The sequence below is a fragment of the Trypanosoma equiperdum genome (assembly GCF_001457755.1).
Source record: "Trypanosoma equiperdum strain OVI genome assembly, contig: ctg_1189, whole genome shotgun sequence".
NCBI lineage: Eukaryota > Euglenozoa > Kinetoplastea > Trypanosomatida > Trypanosomatidae > Trypanosoma > Trypanosoma equiperdum.
Window position 1 is genome coordinate 37,867 of NW_027123159.1, and position 27,008 is coordinate 64,874.

The window sequence follows — 27,008 nt, forward strand, 5'->3', positions numbered from 1 at the left end:
ATGTGAGGGACGGTACCCACTCTGTCACTCGTATGCTTGTGCCTACTCGGGCGTTGATTCCGTTTGCTTTTTTCTAACATTTGCGCCCGTTAAAGGCAAAGTAGTGAAGTAGTCTCCCCTTCCAAAGAAAGAAAAAAAAAGGAAAACCACAAATCCCTTTGGGTGGAGGGTGTGGCCGGTTCAACCACTTCATTCCGCTATGCTGCCTTGAAGTCTCCGCGGAAGCGGAGGCTACTTGTTCGCGCCTTTCTGTGGCGAAAATGAAAATTACTAAACCTCGAGTTTGGCGTCCCCACCACTCAAGCCATGCCTTGTTTCCTCTCTGTCGTCCGCAGCCGTTTCATGGAGCTCCGCCAGGAGGAGCCAAGCTCGCAACAACGCAGCAATTTTGTGCCTAAGAGTCCCAATCCATCCGCATTAATGCCGCTCCTGGGCGCCGGCATCCAGCCCATTTGCCCCCAGCTCCCAAATGCTAACCATGCGGAAACGGAGAGAAGCGCGATTCAAGCTGGCAGGCATGCATTTTTCGCTACCAAATTCAGCAGCCGGCCCCATACCGCGGTGACGGCCAGGATGAGTGAAGGTAAGTCAGCCGCCCTTGGCTACACTTTTTTGCTTCTCTGGGCTCTCTTAAGCCCTCACCTACTAATCCCACCCCCCAAAAAACAACAGTACACCTGTCCAACCGGACCCGCCCAGTGACCCCTGCCTTCTACAAGTACGGTTATACAAGATTTGAAAAAAGGAAGTGAAGAGGGATATCGCTCCACAGGCATGTACGGTGCCGCCAACGCGGATGCGGGAAAGCCAGCAATGAAAAGGGAAGAGGGTTGGATCCCATCCGTTTAACGAGGTTCTGCAGTTCGTGCTCCTACCTTATCGGTAATTGGACATTTGTCCTTTCTTTCCTTTTAGGGGATGCTTGAGGGGGGGAAGGTCCACCAGCGGTATCGCTAAGGGCGGGTGGCGCGTGTCAACACGCTCAGGGGGTTTAGACTGCGACGACAAGGTGCCGACAACCGGCGGTTCTGTGTCATGGCTCGCTTCCCCAACTTCGTTCCCGTTTGCATCCGTAGCGGTAAACAAAAATACAACCGGAGGCAAACCGTGCGGCAACCGGTGAAGCGGGGATAGGATGCTGCTTGCTTTTTGCACTGCTCCACGACTTTCCGTCAATCCAGTCCAGTCGATTACATGTTGCTTCACAAAAACCCACGGCTAGTTCGTGCGAAAACGGCATCGAAACTACAGAACAGTCGCGACGTCCTTCCTCAGCTGACTCACCGCTTGCCGCATGTTGCGTATAACCGTCCTCTACGAACCTTGAAGCGCGAAGGTCTGTACTGCTTTTTCTCACCGAAGTACTCACGCAACTGCGCATACTCCTCCTCCTTAACATTGTGAATCATCAATGAACTGTGACTAAGAGGCCCCACCCAACCCTTTCCGTGAAGGTTATGAAAACGGCACATTGGCTCGCCGACGAACAAGGGCTGGTAACCCATTTCGTAGAGTACACGCCCCATAAGTAAGTCTTCGTGTTGCATGTACAGGGAGGTAAATTCATCCTCCCGCTCTTTGCTGTACGGCACGTCGACAAGTTTCTTTAGGGGTTCGTATGTCAGGAATTGTTCTATCACCTCTCTCGAAGCGGTGTAAAGACCCCCAGTTGCGAACAACAAAGGCATGAAGCGTGCGTTAACAATGTTCCCCCAATATAAACGGCGACGTGGTAGAGCACGAAGGTCAGCAAGGTACTGCGGGGTGTGCACAAACATGTCGTCATCCGACTTGGCAACATAATTAACATTAGGGAGGAGCCGCAGCATCAGACTAAACCACTTGTACATTTTACGACTCATACCGATCTCAGCATCGGGGCCCCAGTACCTGCCGTCCTGTCCAATTACCTTGTTCGTACTTACACGGCCCTCCTTGATTGGGAGAGCGATGATATCTTGCCAACGCAACCCCTCCTCCACTAACTGGGGCGAATGCGTGTAGTTATGATCTGGATGGCGCGCGAGAACAAAGGTAACGAGCAAATCTCCAGTAAAGTTATTACTCCTCCTCGCGACGCCTTGGTATTGCCAGCAGGTCAAACGCTGAAGATGGCGCCTGCGTCGTCTCACGGCATTATCGGGCGACAATACACCGAGCATGACGAGGAAATTTCGTTCCCTCCACGCACGCACAACATCCGGGGGCACGTACTGCAGAGACTCCCGATCCTTTTCGGTATAGTCGAACTCCGGGAGTGGCGGGGGGGCCGAGAAGCTCGCTTGGGAGGCCTCCCGTACAATACGTTTGCTCCTCGTTGAAAAAATCAATAGGATTGCCACGAAAGTAAGGCAGACGAGGATCAGTCCCCTCCTACTCAAAATTTGTCCAACCATGCTGGGGTCCTTTCTTTCCTTGTGTGGTGGGGCGGTGCAAGAGGGGATGAGGAGACGGATAATAGTTGAAGAGGAAGGATGCGAGGCGGGCGGTTACGCTTCCACTGAAACAAGTAATGCCACACACAACCCCAACGGAACCCAATGATTCACTGTCGAATTAATCAACAATAATGCCAATCACAAGCACCATGAGCAACGAACGATATCACCTTCTACCAAATCAGGCGCACCAACAACAACGCGTTCTGTCACACACAACAGATGTGTGCTGATTGGGTAAACCTGCTAGAACTCCCTCAACGGTTAGCAGCTAAACAATTGAAGGCGTCCGCATTACACAACCCCTCGACAACCGCAAAAAGATTTACAATGTTCCTGACCATTCACCGTTCTTGCAGGAGACGCAGCAAATGACTGCCATCCGTTCCCTCCCCGTACCATTCGGCGTCAACGTTGCCTTCGGTATCGCACTGGGGAACCTTGCTAACAGCGCCACCAACCCAACAATTAGAACCGCCAGCAATACTTCACCTGGTTGCCGACTTTACTGCACGGTGGCGCCCACACGCTGAAGAAAAACAGTCGCGATGCAAGTAGAGGTTTACTCATAAACTGGGCAACTTTGGATAAATGGTTGTACATTCGTGCCTCAGTAGTGACGAGCGGAACACAACTGCCCATACACCTACGCAGTGCGATAGAGCGCAGCGACTTGGTTGTCACCACAACCCGCGACTGCTCACCGTGGCCACCATTACCCGAATGCGAGGGGTTCGGATTCCTTGCACGTATATGGCGTCACAATCTTTACTTAGCGGTTGTCCTTTCGTCCAGGGCGGGAAAAAAAAAACACCCAAGCGAAGCGGCTTTCCAACCGACGCATTCCAAGAAACTTTTGATTGGCTAGTACCCCGGCGGACGAGGGAGGTTCTGCACGCCTCTCACGACAGCACCTGCGCCATCTATGGGGGTGATGCCCCATAGCCTGTAGCGCAGGTAGCAAAAGGCAAAGTAAAGCAGAATCATAATTGGGCCCAAGACTGAGATGTTTGCCACCGTCAGCAATTTCTTAATTTTGAACTTTTGGTCCACGGGCACTTTCTCAAGTTTATCTTCGAAAACGGACAGCTCCTCCTTGCGCTGTTTCCATCGGCGGTAGGACCAGCGATTGATAGGGTGGCTATCCTTACTTACCTCCCAATAGCCGCGCTCGCGTAGTGTATCTTTCTTCAATGTTTTGTTGAATGCGTAAAGGCGCTCGGCGTTAATTCTTCCCATTGCGCCTTTGCGCACAAAGTTAGCCATCGGTGACGATGTCCGCTACTATTTCTTCCTACTGCACGGCGGTCTCCACAGAACACCGAGAATGAAAGAGGGAAAGGAGAAGGACAGTCTCTCACTCTCTCTGTGAAGTGAAAGTGACACACTCCCCGCTCAATTTTTTCTTTAACCATGCCACCAACCCAACCCCGAACTAAAAAAACAAACAAACGTTACCCAAAGGCCGACTATACACACACACACACACAAATGCGGAGAGTAGTGACTGCACCAACGCAAGCAGCACCCCTTCCGCTCATTTCATGTTTTGTCGATGGGCCTTGCTCTTTAAGTGCTGTTCCCACACGCGCACTGCAACGTTTCGGCGGCAAACCCTACACATGACCTTTCCCGCCTTACGAGGGTTGGTAACTTCGTCCCTCGACACGTGCCGTGGGGGCACACGATCCTTTCTTAAGTTCCGCGGGTCTTCCATACGTTCATGCTTCAAGGGATAACCAGGAAAGTGAGTGTCTAGATACTCCTGGAAGTTGTTCTTCTGACGGTCCTCGTAGAGCGCTTTAAAGCGATCATACGAGTCTGTGATGAAGGTAGCTTCCCCTGGGAGAATCTTTCCATCCTTGTCACGTCCTTTCTTCCATTTGAGCCCGAAAGGTTTGCAGAGCCTGTCGAGCTGCTTCTGCTTGGCGGGGTCTAGTCGCAGTTTGGTGCATGCATCGCACTGGTTAACGTGCATCAGCACACCGCAGAGCCTCTCGAACGGGGTCGCATCCAGCCCAATGTAGCCGCCCTTGTGCACGTCGAGTGGAGGCACACTTCCATGGGCCTCCAGATACTCGCGAAGAGTATTCAAACACTCCTCCCACGGGTATGGACCGTGGAGTCCGTAAGTCCGCCACAGAGGGAGTGATTCCAGGTCGCGTATTTGGTGCATCCTCAAACAGGAGGGTTCTTTGTCCAAGTACTGACGGTATCCCTTTCGGCAGTAACGGTAAAAGAGAGCCATTGAAACCGATTTCTTTCCAATAACCCAAGCATCGTTTGTTTTGGGATATCTATTGCACTCTAGCACAATGCGTTTCATTTCGTTGAAGGCATTCTTCCACGGAAGTCGCGTCGCGCGGTGCAATCGATCCGTGTTCTGGCTTGAGTAGCGCACCCCACGCCTGATGGCGGGAAGAACGAACCTTCGTAGCCGTTCAGATGACAGCTTGAGGGACCTCACACCCACGACATCAACGTCGTAGGACACTTTATGAGGGTCAATCAAATACTCAAACAGCAGCGGATCTTCGTCCATCAAAGCATCTGTAAAGGGGACAAGCGTGGAAAACTTCTCCAGATTGACGGGGTGATCTTCCGGCAGCCTCTTGTTGATGGTGGCGGGAAGGAACACGTAGGAAATGGGCTTGTTTTCCATTTTATTGAGCGGTCGGCATATACTCTGAACAATGTCACGGGAGCTGTAGCGCGGGGCGGCAAAAAATACGGCGTTGAGGTCGGGAATCTCCACCCCTTCCTGGAGTAAACGAACGTTTAGCAATAGGCAACGTCTGGATGCTGAAAAATCTCTCAAAACACTAGCAACGGCGGCGCTCCCCATCCGAGAATGGGCGAGCAACACATCGAAGGGCGTTATATCATCAGGGAGGGGATGCTTCAGATCCGCCGCAAGCTTTGTCGCGTGCTCAATGCACCTACAGTAGACGATCATCTTGTCCACGGTATTCATAGCTTCATAAAAGTATGGATTCATGTCATCCATGCTCTCGCCCAATACAATTCGCACCGCAAAAGGGTTCACGTAACCAGCGTCGATGCCCTCCCGCAAATAGTACCGATACGCTATGTCACCAAACAGATACGTGTTGTCCATTTTTAGTGGCGTATCGTATGCTGGTGTTGCAGTGAGGAATAATCTCCGTCCGCAGCGAGGTTGGAGGAGGACGTTATTGAAATTAGTGGGTAAGTCACTCCCACAAACGCGGTGACATTCATCAAATACGGTGAGTGCAAAATTTGGCATTTTTGAGATTATGTGCGAAGACTGATATGTGCTAATAACAATCAAATGTGAGGCACATGAGCTGATGGTGCTCCTAATCAATTCAGCGTCAGTCGTCATGTTACGAACACAGCCGTCCCCCATGAATATGCTTCCGCTGTCTGACCCTATAAGAAGAAATGGAACATCCTTCAAACCATAGCTATAAAGCTTCCGAGCTGTCTGCCGCAAAAGCGCAAGGCCTGGAACCAGGTAAAGAATGATGGAATTTGGTTTCATCTCCAAGTGCCGACGAATGAGATCATATGCCACTGGGGTCTTCCCGCAACGGCACGCCATTTGACAAATTGTGGCGCCACAACTATCGAGCTGCTCAAGGCAACGAGCTACAGCATCCTTTTGATACGGACGAAGCGCCGCCAAACTAAACGTCTCTTCTCCCAACGCATCCACAACCTCAAAATCACAGCCAATTTCATAGTCTTCCCCGTCTCCTGTCTCAACACTGTTGAAAATATCATCGTCAGTCGGTGCATCACATGGAGAATTGAGAGAAACCATGGACTCACGAAGCTTTTCCAGTGATCCCATGTACTTTTCCAGGGTGTGCAATTTCGGAGCCTCCGCCTCACGCCGGGAGTTTTTCTCAGTCGAGATCCGTCCACTGCTCGCATAGTCGGGTGGTAAGCTGTTCTTTTCAATATAAACGGGTGCCATGTTCACCAGTGCGTTTAAGTTGAGCGTGCTACAAACACGTCGGGCACCCTCGGTAACATCTTGCGCATCGCCTTTTATAAGCTCTCGCTGTGGGACGCGCCTTTCTTTGAACAGAAACAGCACAGCTTGTTCAAGGAGGAACGCCTCTTTCATGCTTTCACAACGGAAAACAGCGTAGTACGACCATTCGGGTGTGAAGCACGTTGTGAACGAAGCCATTTCTAGGCGGCGGGTAAAGTCCGCTGTGCACCCAACCTTCACGTAGCCGGAGCCCGTCAACCATGGGTGGACGGCAACGTAAAAGCCAAGGCCACACCTAACGAGCACGGTCAGGCGGACCATTGGCTGCCCTCACAAAACAGTAAAAACGATCGAAAGAAGGTAAGAAAGGGGGAAATATTTTAAATTTGTTACAATAAAGGAAGATGATCAAAAATGTAGCAGGGTTGTAGAACAAAACGGTCGCTACAGTTTGCCATAGGTAATGCAACAATCCCCATTTCTAACCACTGTGGGTCTTGGTGAACTGCATCCTGAAGCTCCTAGCGAACCAAGAGGGCCGAATCCAAACTACACATCTAAGGATTAAACAAGACCAGAAACTGCATCTAAGGTGAAAAGGTGTTGGGGCGAGCTAACCGGGGTAATGTCGCCTGTCGTTACGATGGTTAGTCCCCAAAGAGGGCTTGTGAAGTGAGGCCCTCACCTTCTGAAGGTAATTCTACCCATGATAAATCGTAGACGTAAGAAGCAGGTTGTTCTTTAGTTCCTTCTAGGACCGCCGTGCTGTCGGCGAGCAAGATCACGCGAAGAGCAGGGTCTAGTTCCTGGGTTTGTGAAAACGCAACCAACCTTTCCGCAAACCCGCGGTCAGTCACAATCTCACACTCCTTTTCCCATCTCAACTTAACCACGGCAAACGCAAAAACCGCACCAAGGTCTTGACAACTCGCACCGCGTAGAAACCCCTCACAACGCCGCATAATAGATTGAATAAACCTCACTGCCTCCACGCGTTTGGCGTTAAGCGTGCACTTCTCTTGGATCTGCTGCTGCGCCAACTCCTTCAGCATCTGCAAATCTTCTAGTGTCTTTGCGTGACGCGATCGCATTAAGATGTCTCGCCTGGCTTCCTCCAGTTTGGTATCATGCGAATACCTCGCAAGCATGGAGAACCCAGCTGTAAGAGCAGACAAATAACAATAAAGCATGTCGGTATCGGGGAGACCCATCTGCCTACATTCCTGAAGGCGATCCTTCACACCGATTACCGCATTAGAGCCCTTTCCCTCCCCAAGCACAACCACAAGCGGTAGGAGGTGCTGGAATTTTGCGTCGGAGAGGGTACAAGTCATCTTACCCCTAGACATGCGCAGAAAGGCTTCGAGCTCTTCCACAACGGCCGCCGCCGCGGGCTCAAGAACCGGGGATCGCCGCGTACTCCGTAGCAATCTACTGGCACCCTCATACGCACCCTGAGAAGCGTATGCCAGTGCAAGTTCTATGGAAGCCATTCGACATTCCGGGGAGTGGAAACTGTACAGTAATTTATTAAGAGAGAAAGCCAACAGAAAAAGCGGAGATAACGCCATAAAATCCAGGAGTGAGATACCATTGGGGCCGCGCACGCGCTCAACTTCTGCGGAAAGAATACTAATTTTTGCATGCGGTGACTTTGACGCATCTAAGGCGATGCAGTTGCACAACTGGGTGCATTGATCCTCTTTCTCTCTGTAAGCTTCAGAAGAACCTACCGCACCATGCAGGACGCTGTTCTTCGAAGCAGCACCCCGTGCAATGACTACTTGAAGTAATTCTACCACTACCTTCCGTTGAAGAATAAGGTGCACCAAGGAGCTGCGCTCTCCACTACTCAACATTAGGCGATGCACCTTTGGTGAGGTAAGGTAGAAAGTGAACCATCACAACGAGTTGAAAGATAGCAGCAAAGCAATACCCCAAAGTACGAAAAGCAAAAAAGAAAAAAAGAAAAAAAACGACGAAGGGGAGTCCCTTCTCCCACCCCTTCGCCTTATCCCCCAAGAATGGAGATAGGGGTGCTGATAAATAATATAGCAGTGGGAGCGATAAACCCCAACAAGCCCCGGACACCCACCATGCAAGAGGACGGTCGAGACCAAGTTAAAGAAAGTGGGAACAAGAAAATATTTTTGATTAATCATTCTCTGTTCCTAAATTACTCTTAATTACCTAGCTATTGCTTTTCATTAGGGGGATTCGGCAGCCACATCATGTTTTCCATCGGCCTGGTCGCGACCGTCTACTGAATGGGAAGAGTGACGATCCGCCTCTGCAGTGCCGTCGGCCTGTTTCACGCGATCCGCATGACCTACACGGCAGTGCTCACCATATTGACAAGGTCGTCTCCCATCGTCTTCATGCAGGAAACGGCATGCATCGTAGAATTTACAATTCTTTTGGAGAAAAAAGCAGCAAGTTGTCTCTTTCTCCCAGCGCCTCTGTGTTTCCAATGACCCACCAACAAACGGCTTCTTTTTTCGTGCGCGAAGACCGAACCCACCGCGACCACGGTCACCGGTAGTGCCTCCCACGTAGGCACCACGTCCGTAGCCTCCACCACCACGCCCACCGTTGTAGGGAGCCCTCCCACGGCCCATGTGCCCCAGAACGGTATTTTGAAATCCCTGGAAGTGCACCGGGTTGTAAGCCCCCTGGGGGTACGAATGGTAGTAACCCCCCTGCGGGTAGTGCGTTGGGGCGTGATACTGTTGAGGCGGGTAGCCCACATGGCTATAGGTGTTGTATCCACCGTATCCTCGGTTGGGTACAAGTTGCGTTTGACCAAATGGTTGCATTCCCACAGGTAGAAGATCAATGCGCGTACGAGTGCTATTCAAAGGCGAGTGAACCCGCAGAAGAAAGAAGAGAGGAAGTGAGGGAAGAGAATGTGGAAATGTAGACGAATGGTTAGCGAATTATGTGCTTCACATTTTGCTGTCGGCACCCTCTCCTGCTTAAAGCGGGCAAAGAGGTTGGGGGCAAAAAAAATGAACGCAAGTACCGTAAGGATGAAGTCGAACGAACGTTACACACCGTAGCGTTCGCACACATAATGTACACTGGCACCTTAACCGACTGTTACATACCATTCCGCGGTGATCACTGTCCGCCTCCTGAAGAAGAAATTAGATGTCCTCCTTAACAGTGCAGTCCAGTGATAGATGCGGTAAACCGCAAACAGAACATTCGGGTGCCATTTGCAAACCATTTTCACAGTTAGGACACAGCAGCACGTCGGTGGGAAGATTATCGCTCCCGCAAGAGGCACAAACCCACGGAAGGAAGCGCGCCCTGCACTCATACTGACTTCGCGCCCGCGCTTCCCTACACGAAATGCAGTGGTCCGACCAACTATAATTCCACTGCCCACAAACGTGCGTCCCCGTCACAGCAGTGGCGGGAGTTGTTTCGCGAAGGCATCTCCATACATACACGTCAGCTGCCGCAACATCCTCCCGTGGCGCGCGGCACGACGTGCACTGAAAACCAATCTGTGCAGGTTTCTGCCCACAGTGACTGCAGCAAAACGGTCTGAGTTCATCGTAACAAAGGCGTGTGTGGCAAACGTTGCAGCACTCCTCCGAGAGCATGCTTTCACGCGTGTACCCCACACCACACCTGTGGCAATGGCGAGGGAGAAATGGGGAGCAAAGTACATTACAATCTCGGGGATGAACATTGCCACAACGCTCACACACAATCAAACGTAGTTTTGAGTTGTGCAGCGGAACCTCAATCGCTTTTTGGCATGTTGACACGATGCTGCAGCATGCACAAGTGTAAGCGCCGCGGTGCAACAGAGAGCAACTCTCGCAACTCGTCCGACAGGGATGGTTCCGCCCGCCACACCCGCACACCCACGGCTGCAACGGGGTCACAATGCAGCCCACCTTTCGTTTTCCGGGGCAATGCTGGCATTTCGACCAAGCCGAATGATTAAACTCACCACAAGCATCACAGTGCCAAAGCAAAGAACTCTTTGCCTCGTTGGCTGCATAGCAAGTGGGGCAGCACAGTGCTTGCTTACTGTATAAGCAACCACAGGAGGGGCATTCCCTCGTCGCTTGCTTCTCGCGATCTATTTCCCCACACTTGCCACATTCACCTGTGGGAGGTAATATCTCTCCGCAGCCCTCACAAACTCCGACATCCATCAACTCCGCCTCTCGCATCCTCGGGTGTGGTGAACCGCAGTTGCAAACCGTCTCAACGACCCTGCCGCTGTGCCGGGCGCCACAAACCCCACAAGTCCACGAAATATTCCCTTGTCGAAGGCAGGTTAAGCACCTCTGTGCGCAAGAGGGGAGTTGCGTACCACAACCGCAACGCCACCAAAACTGAGACCTTTCCATCACTTTGAAATCTTCGAGTAGGCGCCGAACCATCGGATTATCACCCAGTCGTATCCCACTCAAACACCTCGAAGGAAAGTAGTCAGCCTGGAGGTTAGCAGTTATGTTCTGCACAATGGAACAACCAAGTTCACCGTGGGCCTTCCATATCTCGCTCATGATGGGAATAAGGCTGTCTATAACCCACAGAAAGTTGATACTTGGGTGCTCCTTCAGAAATCGATAGAATTCAGATACAGCAGTGGCCGTTTCCTTGAGGGAACGAACCCCAACAACGCTGACCAAAAGACGAACAACTTGAGAAAAGGCAGACTTGTCCACGATAACCGGGTGTCCCAGGGAAGCACACACGTGATACGCTTCAACCACCCTTATGTACACCATGGATTGAGGCTTCAGTGTTATGGCGCCCTTGAAAAAGATAACCCAAACCGACTGCAAATTGGATTGGCAACTTCCGTAAAGACGAACCGCGAGAGTTGTTACCGCAACTATTTTACGCCAGATTCTGGCGTCATCACCACCGTCGTCGGCCTCCCCTGTCGCCCCTGCATCCACTAAGCTCCCAACGCAGCGAAGAAGGTACGACAGTGGAAGTTTGGTCTCAAGGGCTGGAATTTTTGCAAGAAGCTCATCGTGCAGAGACATTAGAGCCTCCCCCCGCCACTGTCGCATGTAAATCCGGCTCAGCTTGTTCAGTATAGGCGTCCAACGAACTGACAAGTAGTCAAATGAGTCACCTATTTTACCAATGATGCAGCGAAGGATGGCGTCCATTTCATCGAAATGGTGAGATGTAAAGAAGTTGTCGCTCGACAACAGTCCCTCTACACATGCACAAAACAACCCCTTGCTTATTCCTTCATCACTGCTACATCTTTCCAACTCACGACGAACAACACATTCAAGCAGAGTCGGGATTGCAGGCACTGACAGCAGCAACTGAACTATGTGGAGTGGAACAGGGCCACGAAACTCCTCTAACTCGGACGAGATTGTCGCGAACTGCTTTCCGCCATCGTCATTAGTTGAGGCCCATGCGGCATTCAGGAACGAAACCACCAGCTGAATACACCTTGTGTCACGATGTGGGCGAACAGCCGGGCACGATGCGCCAAAACACCGTAATGTAAGTTGTGCATATCGACAGCCAGCAACAGATGTACCACCAAAAAGGTTTGCCTCATGTGCTGTCATAAAGGCGCCATCAGTTTTCAACGCCAATAGCAACAATGGAAGGCGCACATCGTCCGGAGAATGCGGTGCGCCTCCCGCCCACAGAGCAATCGCAGTAAAAGGATAAAAGCTATGCGACAGGCCCGTGATGCACACACCGCCATTTGCAAAATAATCACTTATGCCTCCCGAAATTTCTCGCTCAAACACCAGACGTTCCTCCATTTGAAACACTGACGATGACGGAAGGGTAAGTGCTTCTCTCGGTCGGCGCATCACTCTTTTTACTACAGGGCGCCATCTTCTCATTTAGCACCTTGAATAGTAGGAAGGGGGTTTACAGAGTGAAATGTGCCTGCATAACAACTGTAGGGTGTACAAATCGTCACAAAACCAAAACCAAAAACACTCAACAAATGGCATAGCGGAGCACTCGTGTTGTTCACTTGTATTATTACCTTCATTTTACCGCAAAAAAAAAACTGCAGCATACAGAGCCGCCACCAGGGAAAAAAATAGTTGTACTGACAAGAATACTGGGTGTAAGCAACGAACAACAGCTTCCACCGAGAGGTATGCAACAGAGTGGAAATAATAAGGCGCACAATTGAATAATTATTTTTCACTACTCTGTTGGAAAAACTTTTTACTCACTTCGACCAACGAAGCCGCCCCTTCCACACTGCCAGTCGCAGTGTAATCCGTGGAGAGCACTTTCGAAATATAAGGATCTAAGGTGCTGCAACTTCTTTCTTCATCATATCCTCTTACGCGCACCCGCTCGAGGGTACCGGAGTCAATCGCCTCTAGCAACGCATGAAGGGACGGGAAGGCGCTCTTAATGATGGAGGCACGGTGTTCGGAAACCGTAGCAATTTCAGAAAGCATGTCAAGGTACAATGTGTCGAAATCCGTAGGGTCGCACTTACGCCGTCCATCCATGCGGACCAGATTCTGGCCGACTTTTGGGTCCTTAGTAGCTTTCATACCGTGGGCCACGACGATTTCGTCAGAACGCTCAACAGATGATGCGAAGTCGATTCCAACCAAAACATCCAGCAAGTGGGGGTCGGTGCATAACTGCGCCACACCCGTCCAGAAGGGGGGACACCTCGGCCCTGTTGGGTAGCCAATAACAACAATGTATATGGGACAAGCGGTTGCACGATGTGCCGCCTTCAAATAGTCATGCGCACAATCACTTCGGAAGAGCAACTGCAAGTCACTGCACGTAATAAGAAGGAGTAACAGATAGGGGTTTCCATCTCTTTCCACAACCACCGTGTTTGGTACAGCGTTATGCCTTTTGTTGACAACAAGAGAAGTGACACCGCCCTGGCCCGAAGCTACAATGCGTGAAACCGCCTCGAAAAGATCATCACACGTGCTATCAACAGTTAGCGCCACGCGCATCTAGTTTCTGCACCTCCTCCCCTATGTCCTCACCTCTTCCTTTCCCTAAACCGTCGGGGGCGATAGAAACAAGCACTTCAAGGCGAGTTAGGAGTTACAAAGCCAGTGGTGCAGTTAAATGTTGTTGCAGAACCTCGAGGACAAACAGCCAGAAGAAGTTACATAAACAGTTCATCACGCACCACTAACATACCACCCGATACCACTCGTTCGTTCCAGTAAGTAGTAATGACAACAATATAAAAAAGGGGGTATGCAAATAAGAGAAAGACATTGGTAACAAAACGCGTGCAGCTACGAAAACAAGTATAGGTATGTTGAAAATAAGAAAGTGGAAAATATACGGGGCCACGTGGTCACCACTAACCACCCGCCGAGTTTACACATGTCCGCCGTTCGCAAGAACTAAAACAACATGGCAGCGAGGGCACGCACCAACGTGGAAGACCTCCTCCACGAAAAGCCGCTCACTTCTAAACCATACATATTTGCCACCTCCCGATACACCTCACGCACAACAGAATTTTCACAACAACAAAAACGCACACACCAGTTTAAGGGAGGAAGGAAGAAAGGGGGTGGATCGCAAACTGCAGAGACCAGTGACCGACAGCAGTGTTTGGACACCATTTAAGCATCTCCAGTGCCATGAATTGTGCACAAATCCCTTGGTGTCGAACAATCCATCAGAAAAGGAACACCCTGAAGGTGCTGGAGCGTCTCGCAGTTCACGTATATGTGCTTACGTGCGTCATGAAGGTCGCTCAGCTCCTGATGTAAATATACATACCGCACAATAAAACAGAACAAGAATATCCACACCACAAAAACATCACTAGGGGGTGTAACACAATATGTAAAAAAGGCAACGTATAACGTTGAGGCACTCTCGCATCATCCCCACAATAGCCACCCACCAAAATCCCTGATTTCATCGCAAATATCGACTTTGGCTTTGCGCCGAAGGGGGCAACACACAACTGAGAGACCGAACGTACACGAAAGACCGGTGAGAACGAAGAATTATAAGTGGTAAGAAAAATGAAAAAATGAAGGAAGACGGAGGGAGTCGAGACGAGGCGAGGTGAGGTGGAGATAAAAATCATTTGTTGCTGTGCCGGAGGAATCCCCTTTCCCCCGAAACGGTCTGACGCCACTGAATCCCTTACTTCGGGTACAACATTTAGATCCTTTTGGCGTCAAATAGAACAAAACACCTGGTATGCAACGTAGAGCTTCCAAATAAAACTAACGAGATAAGCGTACTCTTCTCCATGTTACCTATGCACGCATTTCCCCATCTACAATTCCTCCCGCAGCGTGCTATGCCAGGAAACACGGCACCCAAACAAAACACGGACGACAGCAGCGAATAATGATGAAATACTCATAATATACTTCTTTGCGTGGAAAAAAAAAACACGCTTCCCCAAGTTCCCAGAAGACCATCTCTGTTCGTTCACGAAATCCAACCACCTGGCTGTTATTGTTGCCGCCCCTTGCCAATTTATTTTTTTTCTTCTCTTGTATCCCCTCCAAATTCCCCCTTCCTATCATGTGGTACACCTGCTTGCTTTTTATCGTACCAAAGACCTCACATACGCAAACACATAAACCCACTCCCACAAATTTGAGCTTATATTTCAGTCACACGATCAAATGTTGTTGGTATCGGAAAGCATTTGCAGCGCTTGCTTCACGTTAGCTTCCGTCAATCCAGTTGTCGCATTCGTGACGATGGCGTGCCGCGCGAAGAAGTTGCGATCAGGGGCGCTGAGTGGTAAGTTAATATCGTCCAGAGCAACGAAGTTGACAATATTGTACTTTCTTTTGTTAGAATCAATCCACGACAGTATTTCCACAGACCTTGGTTTATCCGGAAGCGTCGGGGTGCAGTCGATGAAAACTGGCATGCCAAACTGGGTGAGCTGACGGGCCACTTCTTTCCGCCCAAAATCTGTTGTGCGCCACGAGCTGCTCAACACAATTTGCGCTCCCGACCCGTTTATTATATCAGCGAGGAACTTCATCTGCCTTGGGGCAAACAGCGGCCCCCCAAAGGGTGACACAACGCCATCACAGTCAAGGAACACAATTTTAAGGGGTGCGTTGTTGAAGGGCACAGCGTTTGTGGCCGTGTTTCCGGATTTTGCTTTTGTTGCTTTCATGTCGCGGTTTACACTATTTAAAAAAAAATAATAAATAATAAATAAATGACAGAAGCGCTGGAGAAGATCAAACCAACGGAGATGTGTGAAGGAGGAAGGCGGAAGGTGTTCCTGGAAAATAATATGGGTGCTAGGAAGGTAAATAACTAAACGGAAGCAAACACACGAGTAGAAACTACACGAGAGGTTGCTGCGTATGTATATCCCTTTACTTCTGGCGGTCCCTTTCAATGGGAATATCACCAAAGCGGGATTTCAACAAAGTGAAAAAAATTAAGGAGGGCAAAAAAAAAAGTTAAAGGTTAAAATAATGGTGACAGAACGGAAAAGGGGTTTAAACGCTAAGAATTGTGCTATCCTGTTTGCCCTTGTCAGGAAGCAGTCATGTTCTACCTTTCGTGCGCTCCGTTGTCGTTGAACAGTTTCACATATTAAAAAAAAAGTAAAACCAGAAGCAGAATTTTGAATATTAAAAAACTGATAAAAAGGTAGATGGGTGTGTTAGTTTAGGTATATATAAAAGCTTGGGTGGGAGCAGGCGCATCGATGGACGCAACTGCCTCCCTGTAACAGTGTTACTACGTTAAAATTCCAGTAGGATGCCCCAAAATTCGATGACTGCGGCACTAGGAAGGGGTTGAACGTAAAAGTGTGACTAAGCGATCTGCTACTCAACCGCAGCGACCCGTCCCCCAAACGCCGTAGGCACTCTCGCTCGTTTTACCGTAACCACCGGGTAGCTTTTACCCCAGTAATGTTTTTCCTTCGCCATTACCCCCTTTATTTAATGCGAATCCACCCTTTCACCCTTCGCGTTGTCTTTTACTCCCCAATGTATAAGCACCAATCATCGACTCGCTCGCATTACCACCGCACGCGAGCTGATGAACGTGGTTAACCACATCATGGGCAATCTGCTCTGTCAATCGCGAATCTTCCCTGTAGTCAGGGTGCTTCTTAACAAAGTTCCTCAAGTACTGCGCCGCTGTTGGTATCTCCCCACACGCTCGTTTAGAAATAAAGTTTAAGTAGCCCTCGACCACATCGCTTTGAATGTTTTCCTCCTCTAGATACCGACGAACAAGTGGAATTAGGCCATAGTACTCACCAGGCTTTCCATTGATAACTTCCCCAACAGTGAGCTCACAGTTTTCCCTGGGATCAGTAGTTACTTTGGATGCGAATATGTCACGCCTCATGATATAATGCTGCTGGCACGGGTTGATGTTGTGCGCACGGCCCATATTTTCATCAACAATGCTTAATTTTGTGTAAAAAACGGCACCAAACCTCATAATGGCACGCGTAAGTAACACAACGAAAACAGAGTATGCTGCGTTTTCAAATGGTGTTGGCATCACGTCCATTACACGAAACTCCACACGCCACCCAAGCGTGCTGTCAAGCACGGGAAGTTTCAAACGAACAGTTTGCCAATTTGTGCTTTGAATATTTTCAAAGTGGTCCACGTGTGTGTGGTCGTCTATGTCTATCATCTGGTCGTAGATGACAAGAGGGTCTCGAATGAAGAGATGCGCAATATGTGTGGCCAAACGGGAGTCCACACCTTCCCTAGTGAGTAAATTGTAATAAGAGTCGTTTATCCTGAGCACCTCGTCGTTGAACTCCTCCAGGTTTGGCGTCAATGAACTGACAAATACAGAAATTGAGTCATAACGCGACTTGATAATGTGCGGCACCTCCTCATACTTGCGGTCATCAACGGAGGCGGTGATCGTCAGCCAGCGAACGTCCGACTCGCAGAGAATGCCCTTTTGAAACGGGGTTGCTGAGCTTAAGGCAAGAAATAAAGGGCATAATATCCCCAGTTGGTCGTATATATGACGCGCCTGCGCTTCATTAGGAAGCTGCATGGTAAGCTGAAGGCAGTTGCAGCCCATCCCAAAGGCCATACAATCCATGTAAATGCAAGGGTGGTTTACAGATGGAACGGGACAGGGGCAAGCCTGGTACCGCTGCTTCACTCGCTCCGCCTGAAGGTTTTGAAAGTATTGAGCATAGTAGTAGTGCGTAACAGGCGTGTAAAGATGTGTCATATTCGCTACTGCTTCATTTTCTAGAGGAACGCGTTTCGGAGTGATGGTACCACATGAAAATTTCTTTCCCTTCGAACTAGTCTTCTCACCCGAAAACGTACAAACAATTTCAACGTTACGGGGATGTAGATCAATATTTACACGCGGGTCTACCGTCCTCTCCATGGTGTACCTGTCAATAAACATCGGTACCTGAATGCAAACCTTTCGTCCACGGCGTAGACGAATATTGTTCGTGAGAGCCTTGAAACGAGGATGAGAATCATTGATACACGCATCCGGTACGAAAAGAGACTGGGAGCACGGTGATTCGGTTTCCGTTGACGTGGTGAAACCACCAACACCCATCAATGGAAACGTGACCAACGTAACAGCGAATGTGTTGTCACCAGCGGCAGCGTCCAACATGTGGTAACGCCGCCGCATGTTTACTTCCACAGAACACAATGAATCCACATTCGACGAGTATGGCTTGCCGGGGAGGCTCTCGACCATAAAACTCCCATATTCTGGGCGCCATTCTGCAGTACTCTCGCCGCTGCTTTGACTAAGGCGTTTGATAACGTCCGCAGCGTTAAGCGATAGTTTGACTTTGCGGCTCTCAAGGCGCACGAGCTGGTGTTCAATTTCGTCTCCCCATAGAAACGGGAAATCAGGTAGCTCCTTCTGTTTGTTGTACACCCACAGAAACTGTTGAATGCCATGTGCTGACACGTACTCTTTGGCACGATTGTTTTCCTCTGTACCCCACTGCAGAGGCTGGCCGCCAGTGGTTAGAAGACCCATCCCTTAATCCTGCCTTCCACTATTACTAAACACGGATTCACTCCAGGATTCCCTAATGTTGAAACGGCACAAGAAGGCATCAGAATGAAGTATGTATGATGAAAAGAAATGCAAATTTTCGCCTCCAGCAACAAGGAATAAACTCCCCAAGTGTAAAAAAGAAAAGGAGAGTACGAAAAAAAAACATGAAAAAATACATCGAAAGAAGAGTACATTGCCAACTCAACCGAGTCTCAGTCTACGATGATGCCGATAAGCTGATCATAAGCTGCTTTCACTAACTTGAACTTTTCCTCAGCTTCCTTCTGCTCTTGGGCAGAGGCACTGCACCATTTGTCCGGATGCCACTTCATTGCCAGGGCACGATAACTTTTTCTAACCTTCTCTGCTCCAGCCCCATCAGGTAGGGCAAGTCGGGAATACAACTGCGCCAATGATGTGGGTGCAACAGGCTTTGTCCACTTTCTTTCTTCCTCCTTCTTTTCTCCCTGTCTCTCCCGCTGGTCCGAAGTCTTCTTTCGCCCCTTGAGTCGTCGCCACATATCAACGGCCGCCGGCAGGCGTTCCTCCCGCATGGACCTCTCCACGCTATGCATCGCATCCGTCCATCGGGAAAGTTTCTCCTCACAAAGAGCCTTCAACAGTAAGAGCTCGGCACGATCTCTCACGCCTTCAACGTTTCTTAGCGCGACGTCAAGATCATCTACACATTCATAAAGGCGGCTAGAATGATAAAGTGCCTGTGCTCGCTGCGACAAAACCGCAGCACGAAGGCGGTCACCAATGAACGGACGCTGAAGAGCCTTCGTACACAACTCAACAAGTTGCGGCCAATTTTTCGCCGCAGAAGTCTTCTCCAACTCACGACATAAGTCGATGCATTGCTGTATACGGCTGTTTACCTGCCGGAACCGGGCCGCGCAGTCTGCTGAGGCACTCACGCGCGAAAGAGAAAGAATTGCCACTAACTCGCTTTCGTTGCTGCATTCAAGAAATCGCAACTGCACGTTCCAGTACATGAGTTCCGGAAAGTTAGGGTAGCGTCGAAGGCATTCCTCAGCATGCAGCAAAGCAGCTCGGCTCCCCAATTCGACGGCCACAAGTTGTACCTTTAAGGCCTCAAAGGGTGCACATGGTGCCCGCTTCAGTAGTTCGTTCAACTGTTTAAGTGCCGTCGCGTGCTCGTTTCTGTCAAAAAGGGCAGTAGAGTTTTCATATAAAGTGATATTCGCCAACTCTTCTTCAAAACCGTGCCCACACGTTTTGCTGTACGTGTCAATGAGCCCCCTGGCCTCCGAGCACTTTCCGCAACAAATGTGTATGCGCACTGCACGCCTGGCACCCAAAACGTATTGATTATTCATCTCGCAGGAACGTATGGCGTCCCGGAGGCTACAACGATAGCTGCCGCAGCAAAGATAGCACATTGCCCTGTTGCTTACCATGGCAGCGTTCAACACGGTTGGCAGACAGGAATCTATCACCGCCGAAAAGTTTCTGGCAGCTTCGCTGTAATCACCCACTTTGTATAGCTCGGCCGCCTTTTGACACAGACTTAGTTGTTTGTCATCAAGTGATGCTGAATACATAGAGGAGTCGAGAGTGTAGAGGTCATGTTTGGCCCCGGAGTGGCAGCAATCGTTACTACCAGCCCCATCTCCTCCATCACTAAAAGTAGGGCCTGGTAGGGCCGCCGAAGGCCCCGCGATGGCCGACGTTATCTCCTCCAACTGCTGAGTCAATTTCAGGAATTCTTCGTCGCTGAACTGAGTCAGTTTGTTCCCAGGTGCATATTCCCCTTTGGGCTCAGGGGGTTTCTGCCTTTGGAGTGATACCCTTGCTTGCTTTTGCTCACGCCACTCCTGCACTGCCGCATTCCAGTCGTTGTATATTGAGGCATCAATAAACTGGTGGATCCGTTCATCACACGCAAGCAGAACCTTCGCTGGAAACGTACGGTATTTCGCATCTTCCATCAAACACCCTACTGCCAGTCACGCTAGAAAATGTAACGAAAACGTAGTGCCAGGGAAAAGCAGAGAGGCGAGAATGAAAGAAACACAAACCTTGGTGAAGGGCCTTCGCGACCTCATTTTTCAAAAGAAGGGAGGGTCACGGCGAAATATCCACTATGGGGAAAGCTAACTGCCCACGAGTGAAAGTACAAAGGTGCGTCCAACGCTGGATAAAGAGACCGAATGTAAGCAAACATTCTTTATTGCAACGGGGCTTTTCAGGATGGATACCGTATTTGTGTATTTGCACATATGTATATGCGCCTGATCACATGTACTGAAGGATATTTATAGCTCACAATGGCGGCGAACACACATCTGTCCACAGTTCAATGGAGGGGTAGGAATAACCACTGCATTAGGTGCCCTCCCCTATGGTTTTGAACTGGTCGGTCTTTGAAAAAGTTCGTGACTACGTTATCTCCGCATTAGTCGGGGTTGAAGCCGAGTCGCTACTGCTCGCCTCGCGTCTCGCCTTTGAGATCGACGGCTGCCCAACAGTGGAACGAACCGTTGTCAAACACAACAAAATAAATCACTCGTGACATTAGTGACGGTGCGAAGATTGCTATTGCAATGCGCCTCTCCCATGACTGTCCACATTTCCTCCTCTGCCTAACTAGCTTTGTTGGACGCCACAGAAATCAAGTATGGAAAGTACAGAGTTACCGCCGGCCACTGGTGCACCGCATGGATGGCACAGCAACGTGAAGAGTATTGCAACAATAGCGAGTCGTATCAACATTTGACAGGAAAAGGTATTCTAACGCTCCCCACAGGCGCGGACAAGTACACACACAGAGAGAGATAAAAGCAAAAAAGAAAGTTAGGGGACCGGGAAGGAAAAAAAGGAGTAAAGAACCAGGTCACTCCTGAATATGTACATGGTAGAGATTTATACTAACGGCATAGCATCGTCCGCAGCGGCCTTTGCTGCGGCTTCCTGCTGCCGTCGTCTCTCAATCTCCTCAAATGCCGCCCGCTCTAGTTCCTCCTTTGTAGGTGGGACATATGTTCCCTGCAACCGAGAGGCCAATTCCGGTAAGCTACATTCTTTAGGGAGGAGCGAACGGAGTTGTTGCACCTCCGCGGGATTCAAAACGCTCTCCCCATTGGTTGTGACCAACTCGACTAATTCATCGATGGTAATGCTGTCATCGCCTTCCGTGTCCAGAATTCTTAGCGCCCCCAATACCTCTTTTTGCTCAGTCACCGCGTCGCGATAAATTTCCTCAACGCATGATATAAATATATTCCAGTCAATGTTCTTTACCTCTTCAGCAGGTGTAATCTTTACGGGCTGCTGCGGATTTTGCCCATCCTGCACTGTTCCTTCAGCAGAGCGATCCCCAGCTAATTTCGTGTTTTTCTTCATTGCAACTGTACCTATTCGCTTCCTATCCTTCATCTCCTCGCGCCGCTGCTCCTTGTCTCGTCTTATTTCCTCGTTGCGTCGCCACTCCTCCAGTCGAAGCACGGGCTCCGCCATCCGCTCACGCAAATAGTCGATATCATCTTGTGTTGGATTCATCCCCATGGCCCGCAGTAGCGTCACGCAGTCCAAAAGTGAAACCAGCTTCTCCTTGTTTTCAAGCAGGTTGAACGTGACCTCCGCGTCATTGTACACTTCACTTGTCAACACACGGGGGTGGCGCCGCTGACGTTCTTCCATTCCCGCGACGCTGCTGCGTATCTGTATCTTCACACTTCCTCTACAATACGCTATCAAAACAACAAAAATAAATCCTGTGCACAACCAAAGTGGATACCAAACAAGGACAGGATAGCTAGAGAAGGGACAAACTGGGGAATCTAGCACAGAACAAAAGTTTTGAATGTCGAGAGGCGTAGCCCAACTCCGTTCTGAAACCTGGAGAGTAACTCGCAGGGACATGAAAGAGTAAAATACAATAAAAATTATTATATCCAAGAACAAAAATGAAAACGAACGTGGCCCCTCCGCGGACCAGCCGGTGCCCAACTTAGTACTCATATCTCCTCATGCAGTACACGGAGGTGAATAAATTCGTAATGATGGTAGTGATAACAGCGGTGGAAGCGGAAAGGAGAATGGGGAATATCAATCTAATAAAAGTCTAACCCAGTTGAGCAGATGAATTTTCTCCACAACGAAAAGCTCGTTTCGACTGTCTCGCTCCCATTCCTTCTCTTTCGTCCCTTTCACTGTCATTACCTGCCCCGTGTTTCTCTTTTCGTTTCTCCTTCTTTTAAAATTTGTCATAAGTCAACACACCTGCGAGTGGCATGTATTTGGCAACGGTAACGATCCTATTAATAATTACAACATCAAATTAATAACGATGATGATCATAATATTAATAATACGCTACATGTTGGACGAATATACAAATGAAGAATTATTATGCAGTCAAAATAAAATGGAATGAAAAGAATGGGCATCATGTCACCACAAGCATTAGGTTTTTCTTTCGCATATTCATTTTCATTTGCTCACTCATTTACTTTTCACTGCTTTATTACACGTTACTGGCTCGTTTTCTGTTTGATGCTTATGAAGAAAATATATATATATATATGGAGGCAATGGTAATTATAACAAAAAGTGTGGGAAGTCTCCCCAGTTTGATATCATGATGAAAATTCCCGGGTCATGTTCAGTTTCGGACAACTTCAAAAAAAAAAAGAAACGAAGAGTAGACGAGCACACAGACGCACACACGCACACACACGCCAAAGCAAGCCAAACCAGGCACACGCTTATGATACTTTTGATAAACCCATTACTGTTGGAAAAAATGATCTGTGTGTTCAGGAAAGAAAAAAAATACGAAGGAAGGAAGAAAATCTGATACCTACCGCTGAACGCGGTGTCAAACAATATTAACGATTTATTTCGGTTTGTTTCAGTTTTCCCACCTCCCTATCTCCTTTCCCTGTGCGCAGGCCCGCATACACACGCGGTAAGGTTGCTGCTTACCGTAAGTTGAATTTTATTCCTCTTCCATTTATCAAGCTACACCTTGACATGTGAAGTTGTTCACATCGCCGTGTACGTGGCCACGACGTCAGTTAGTGGAAAGCAGGGCCTTTTCCTCACCTTCTGTCAACTCAAGAGCTTTTTGTGCGAGTTTCTTCCAATCCCAGCGGCTCATCAGACAATAAAGCAAAATCACTTCAAACACCATACCGGTTAGTAAACCCCCGATTACGCCCTTCACACCCCATTTGAAGACAAGAACATACAAGGCAATAGAGGGGATGCCCACAAACCATAAAGTGAGAAGCACACCTTGAGCCGCTTGCTTGGGTTGACCAGCACCTCGGAAAATTCCCTGCAAGCAGAGCTGCAGCGAATCTGCCATGTGAGTTAAGGCAACAAGTGGCATTGTCGATTCAACAGCCTTCGCCACACTGGGAACGTTAGTGTAGAGACGTGCGACAAATGCCCCATTGTAAACAAGGGCAGCAGCCGTTGCTACACCTAATACAATATCACAAATGATTATAAATTTAGCATAACGCTTAGAAAACTTGTATCGCCCGGACCCCAACGCATTTCCTACTATGACACTTGCAGAAACGCTTATTCCAAGGGACAGAGCGAACAACAAAGATAATATGTTCATAAAGACGCCAACAACCGCCAGTGCGAGAGGTGATATGGTAACTGCAAAACACGCTTGCAGCTCGAATGCCCACCACTCAGCACATACAGCCACTAGCGACGGTAGTCCCACTCTAAGGAAAGTTATCCATTCATCTTTCCTCAGAAGTGCGGGAGACGGCCACGGGGCGTCAAAGATTACGACAGCGGGGTGAAACGCAGCGATCAGCGAGACGGCGATAGCACATACACTCACTGTGCAGCCAAGGGCCCAAGCCGCGCCATGAACCCCCAATGGTGTTAGATAATAGTTAATGAAAGGAGAAGCCACAGCTGACACGAAGTTAGCCAAGGCGACAAGAGACGGCTGCCGCTGTGCAAGTAATGTTTTGCTAACAACACCGCTTACGATCTGCGCTAGTAAGTAGAGCGGACAGTGTGCGAGAAACAGAGCACCTCCCTCGCCGAGACCTTCACCGAACGAAAACACCATGAAAGGTTTGCTTGTGATGAAGAAGATACTCATTAAAGCCCATAAGACAAGATCAATAACGAGAGCTCTTTGTAGCGTTTCGCCAATCAGAGGGGAATGTGGGTCGTGACCATAGGCCTGTGAGCTAATAGTATCGATTGCAGCGCCCAACCCACAAACGATGGACATGGCAAGGACATTGAAGACGAGAAGCCCAGCACTGTACTCAGACATCCCCTTTTCCCCAAGATGGTTTCCGACGAACATCAGCGTAATCGTTTGAGACGCCATCATGAGAATTCCACTAATATCCGTCGGTATCAAAATTTTCAGCGTTTGGATTAACAACGTAACGAGGCCTTCGTCACCGTCAGCACAACGATCCTGTACACGACCCTCCTTACCTTCCTTGCATTGTGATGCAGGCTTGGCTGTCATGATTATTTCCTTCAGACTCTTATGGTGAGGAGGGAAGCGTACAAGAAAAAAAATTCCCCTGCGAGAAGTGCGGAGAAGAAGCAAAAGAAAAAGAAAAAGACAGAAAGGAAAGGAAACGGGTAGATAATCACCAACAGAAATAAGAGATGCCTTCATCGTACAAAGAAAAATAGGTATTCCCCTCCATGTGGTAGACACCGTCAACTTAAAACATAATCCATTTTACATGTGCTGTCTAGGTATCGACAAAAGACTCTTTGCATCCAGTCTTTCATTCTTTCCTTTCGCCGTGCGCAAACGTGCAGGTTCAATCACCGGTGTGGAGCTGACCTTCATATTCTTATGGCGCTCTAAAGTGAAAAGAATGAGAAAAGCCAAGCGGTGAACAGGGGATTATTATGACTCAAGCAGTAATACAGACGCCGCAAGACCCGCCTTAGCGTCGTTTACAGAAGACATGACATCCTCTAAACGCACCGCGAAAAGTGAGGCATCTGCCGTCCCTGCGGAAATCTTCTGAAGCTGCTCAAACTCTTCAGACGACATCCCCTTCTTAATGGTGTGCAACGTGTATGGCGGCAAACCCTCGTTTCCCACAGAGTATTCACCAAACCCCAACTTTCTCACATCCCTTAGGTCAAATCCAGCAGAAGTGAGGAGTTCGTGGTTTTGCCACGTTATGTTGTCACCACTGTCTTTCGCACCGCAGAATGCCTCGGTGGTGAGGCCACATCCGACGGCTACGCAACGGCGTTGAAGAAGTAGGGCGTACCTCACAGTCTCCACAATGACAACAGGCAGAAGTATTGCGGGAGAAAAATCAGACATCTCGACAGGTTGAACAATTTTTCCAGTGGGTGTGTTACACTCCACGTCCATAATAACCCCTACAACACGCCGTGCAATGTGTCGGACGTTGCGTACGAGAAACGCAGAAGGCACCAGCCCACTTGACTCACACGCAGCCACATAGTTCATGAAAGGCACATACGTCGCCACCGCTTTCACCATGTCTTCTCCGTCATCACGATACGTCTTATGTGCCGTAAGCAGCGCAACATCCTTTCCAATCTTAACCTCCATTCCCTTTTCTACCCTCGATTTTCTAGTAGTAAGTCCGTTACCACCTCTTGAGACTCGCACGAAAAAGATCACAAGTTGGGGAAACCGATACAAAAAAGGTAAGATAAAAGTAAAGGTACGCCGCAAATCGACACCCACCAACACGAATGGGTGTACACAAGTAAATGATGGTAGCCGTGCAGATATATGCCGAAGCACACACAGAGAGAACGAGGAGCAGGTCAATGATCGTTTGCACCTCAGTTTCTGCTTAATTCCATCATCCTTTAATTAACTCTCAAAGGCGCCTTGGGGTTACACATTTCGGTTACCCCGGGCCTGCAAACCGAGCAATGACAATAACTTTTGTACGGGCGGCGAAAGCATTACCGGTCCGAGAAGCGGGACAGACTCTAAAACGCGCGCTACCATCGGAAAGAAGTTTCCGAAGAGGTTCAGGGTACCAAACCCCTGTATCATGAGACCTATGAGTGACCGTCCCAACATGATGAGAAGCATCCCAATGAAGAAGCAGCAGGACGCACGGCGGCGAAACAGGAAGAAGGACTTGAATCGACTTGGACCCATAACTAATGCGATGCCAGCAACGAAAAGAACGTTTCCCATAGTCAAAAGAACACTATCCAGAAACATCACGATGCCTATAAAGTTGAAGAACACTCCTAGCGAGGTAAGAGCAATGCCAATCTTCGTTGAATCATTCCAGCTGTATAAAGAGTCCATTTGGCAGTGTCAGGATATCACCTGTTTTTTTTTCACCCTAGTTGCAATGCCAACCGCGAATGATCCGTGCGGGTCAACGTATGAGTTTGACAATAAAGTATCAAAGGTGTAAATACTCGTTGAAAGGAAAGAAAGAAACAAGGAATGAAAAGATTCGGTGTTGTTATACATAAATGTGAAGCAAACAAAAAGATAATTTACTAGTGGTAAGCCTTCCCCCCCCCCCCGCATCCTGGAGGAGGAGCCTCACGACGGTTGAAATTAGAACGAGAAGGGGAACTTCCTTTTTTTTTTT

The 27,008-nt window shown here is 49.1% G+C and overlaps 15 protein-coding genes across 15 annotated transcripts; 1 reads left to right on the forward strand and 14 right to left on the reverse strand.

The window, feature by feature from the left end:
* Positions 1-306: 306 nt before the first annotated feature.
* On the forward strand, positions 307-702 carry TEOVI_000722000 (uncharacterized protein; the record flags this gene model as incomplete). The annotated part of the gene is made up of 1 exon (XM_067220593.1): positions 307-702. The coding sequence occupies one exon, from the start codon at positions 307-309 to the stop codon at positions 700-702; it is 396 nt and encodes a 131-aa protein (XP_067076694.1).
* Positions 703-1,280: 578 nt separating this feature from the next.
* TEOVI_000722100 (UDP-Gal or UDP-GlcNAc-dependent glycosyltransferase, putative) lies at positions 1,281-2,396 on the reverse strand (the record flags this gene model as incomplete). The annotated part of the gene is made up of 1 exon (XM_067220594.1): positions 1,281-2,396. The coding sequence occupies one exon, from the start codon at positions 2,394-2,396 to the stop codon at positions 1,281-1,283; it is 1,116 nt and encodes a 371-aa protein (XP_067076695.1).
* A 906-nt stretch (positions 2,397-3,302) lies between these two features.
* TEOVI_000722200 (uncharacterized protein) lies at positions 3,303-3,704 on the reverse strand (the record flags this gene model as incomplete). Its single annotated transcript, XM_067220595.1, has 1 exon — positions 3,303-3,704. The coding sequence occupies one exon, from the start codon at positions 3,702-3,704 to the stop codon at positions 3,303-3,305; it is 402 nt and encodes a 133-aa protein (XP_067076696.1).
* A 271-nt stretch (positions 3,705-3,975) lies between these two features.
* TEOVI_000722300 (helicase-like protein) lies at positions 3,976-6,744 on the reverse strand (the record flags this gene model as incomplete). The annotated part of the gene is made up of 1 exon (XM_067220596.1): positions 3,976-6,744. One exon carries the CDS (start codon positions 6,742-6,744, stop codon positions 3,976-3,978), a length of 2,769 nt encoding a protein of 922 aa, XP_067076697.1.
* Positions 6,745-7,070: 326 nt separating this feature from the next.
* On the reverse strand, positions 7,071-8,282 carry TEOVI_000722400 (uncharacterized protein; the record flags this gene model as incomplete). Its single annotated transcript, XM_067220597.1, has 1 exon — positions 7,071-8,282. The coding sequence occupies one exon, from the start codon at positions 8,280-8,282 to the stop codon at positions 7,071-7,073; it is 1,212 nt and encodes a 403-aa protein (XP_067076698.1).
* Positions 8,283-8,630: 348 nt separating this feature from the next.
* TEOVI_000722500 (zinc finger protein family member, putative) lies at positions 8,631-9,239 on the reverse strand (the record flags this gene model as incomplete). The annotated part of the gene is made up of 1 exon (XM_067220598.1): positions 8,631-9,239. The coding sequence occupies one exon, from the start codon at positions 9,237-9,239 to the stop codon at positions 8,631-8,633; it is 609 nt and encodes a 202-aa protein (XP_067076699.1).
* Positions 9,240-9,569: 330 nt separating this feature from the next.
* TEOVI_000722600 (uncharacterized protein) lies at positions 9,570-12,248 on the reverse strand (the record flags this gene model as incomplete). Its single annotated transcript, XM_067220599.1, has 1 exon — positions 9,570-12,248. One exon carries the CDS (start codon positions 12,246-12,248, stop codon positions 9,570-9,572), a length of 2,679 nt encoding a protein of 892 aa, XP_067076700.1.
* Positions 12,249-12,587: 339 nt separating this feature from the next.
* Positions 12,588-13,385, reverse strand: TEOVI_000722700 (uncharacterized protein; the record flags this gene model as incomplete). Its single annotated transcript, XM_067220600.1, has 1 exon — positions 12,588-13,385. One exon carries the CDS (start codon positions 13,383-13,385, stop codon positions 12,588-12,590), a length of 798 nt encoding a protein of 265 aa, XP_067076701.1.
* Positions 13,386-15,040: 1,655 nt separating this feature from the next.
* TEOVI_000722800 (uncharacterized protein) lies at positions 15,041-15,553 on the reverse strand (the record flags this gene model as incomplete). Its single annotated transcript, XM_067220601.1, has 1 exon — positions 15,041-15,553. The coding sequence occupies one exon, from the start codon at positions 15,551-15,553 to the stop codon at positions 15,041-15,043; it is 513 nt and encodes a 170-aa protein (XP_067076702.1).
* An 803-nt stretch (positions 15,554-16,356) lies between these two features.
* On the reverse strand, positions 16,357-18,396 carry TEOVI_000722900 (gamma-glutamylcysteine synthetase; the record flags this gene model as incomplete). Its single annotated transcript, XM_067220602.1, has 1 exon — positions 16,357-18,396. One exon carries the CDS (start codon positions 18,394-18,396, stop codon positions 16,357-16,359), a length of 2,040 nt encoding a protein of 679 aa, XP_067076703.1.
* Positions 18,397-18,629: 233 nt separating this feature from the next.
* TEOVI_000723000 (chaperone protein DNAj, putative) lies at positions 18,630-20,372 on the reverse strand (the record flags this gene model as incomplete). The annotated part of the gene is made up of 1 exon (XM_067220603.1): positions 18,630-20,372. One exon carries the CDS (start codon positions 20,370-20,372, stop codon positions 18,630-18,632), a length of 1,743 nt encoding a protein of 580 aa, XP_067076704.1.
* A 934-nt stretch (positions 20,373-21,306) lies between these two features.
* Positions 21,307-22,083, reverse strand: TEOVI_000723100 (uncharacterized protein; the record flags this gene model as incomplete). The annotated part of the gene is made up of 1 exon (XM_067220604.1): positions 21,307-22,083. The coding sequence occupies one exon, from the start codon at positions 22,081-22,083 to the stop codon at positions 21,307-21,309; it is 777 nt and encodes a 258-aa protein (XP_067076705.1).
* Positions 22,084-23,458: 1,375 nt separating this feature from the next.
* On the reverse strand, positions 23,459-24,907 carry TEOVI_000723200 (membrane transporter protein, putative; the record flags this gene model as incomplete). Its single annotated transcript, XM_067220605.1, has 1 exon — positions 23,459-24,907. One exon carries the CDS (start codon positions 24,905-24,907, stop codon positions 23,459-23,461), a length of 1,449 nt encoding a protein of 482 aa, XP_067076706.1.
* Positions 24,908-25,303: 396 nt separating this feature from the next.
* On the reverse strand, positions 25,304-25,990 carry TEOVI_000723300 (uncharacterized protein; the record flags this gene model as incomplete). Its single annotated transcript, XM_067220606.1, has 1 exon — positions 25,304-25,990. One exon carries the CDS (start codon positions 25,988-25,990, stop codon positions 25,304-25,306), a length of 687 nt encoding a protein of 228 aa, XP_067076707.1.
* A 294-nt stretch (positions 25,991-26,284) lies between these two features.
* Positions 26,285-26,713, reverse strand: TEOVI_000723400 (putative S. cerevisiae Got1 homologue; the record flags this gene model as incomplete). The annotated part of the gene is made up of 1 exon (XM_067220607.1): positions 26,285-26,713. One exon carries the CDS (start codon positions 26,711-26,713, stop codon positions 26,285-26,287), a length of 429 nt encoding a protein of 142 aa, XP_067076708.1.
* Positions 26,714-27,008: the final 295 nt, after the last annotated feature.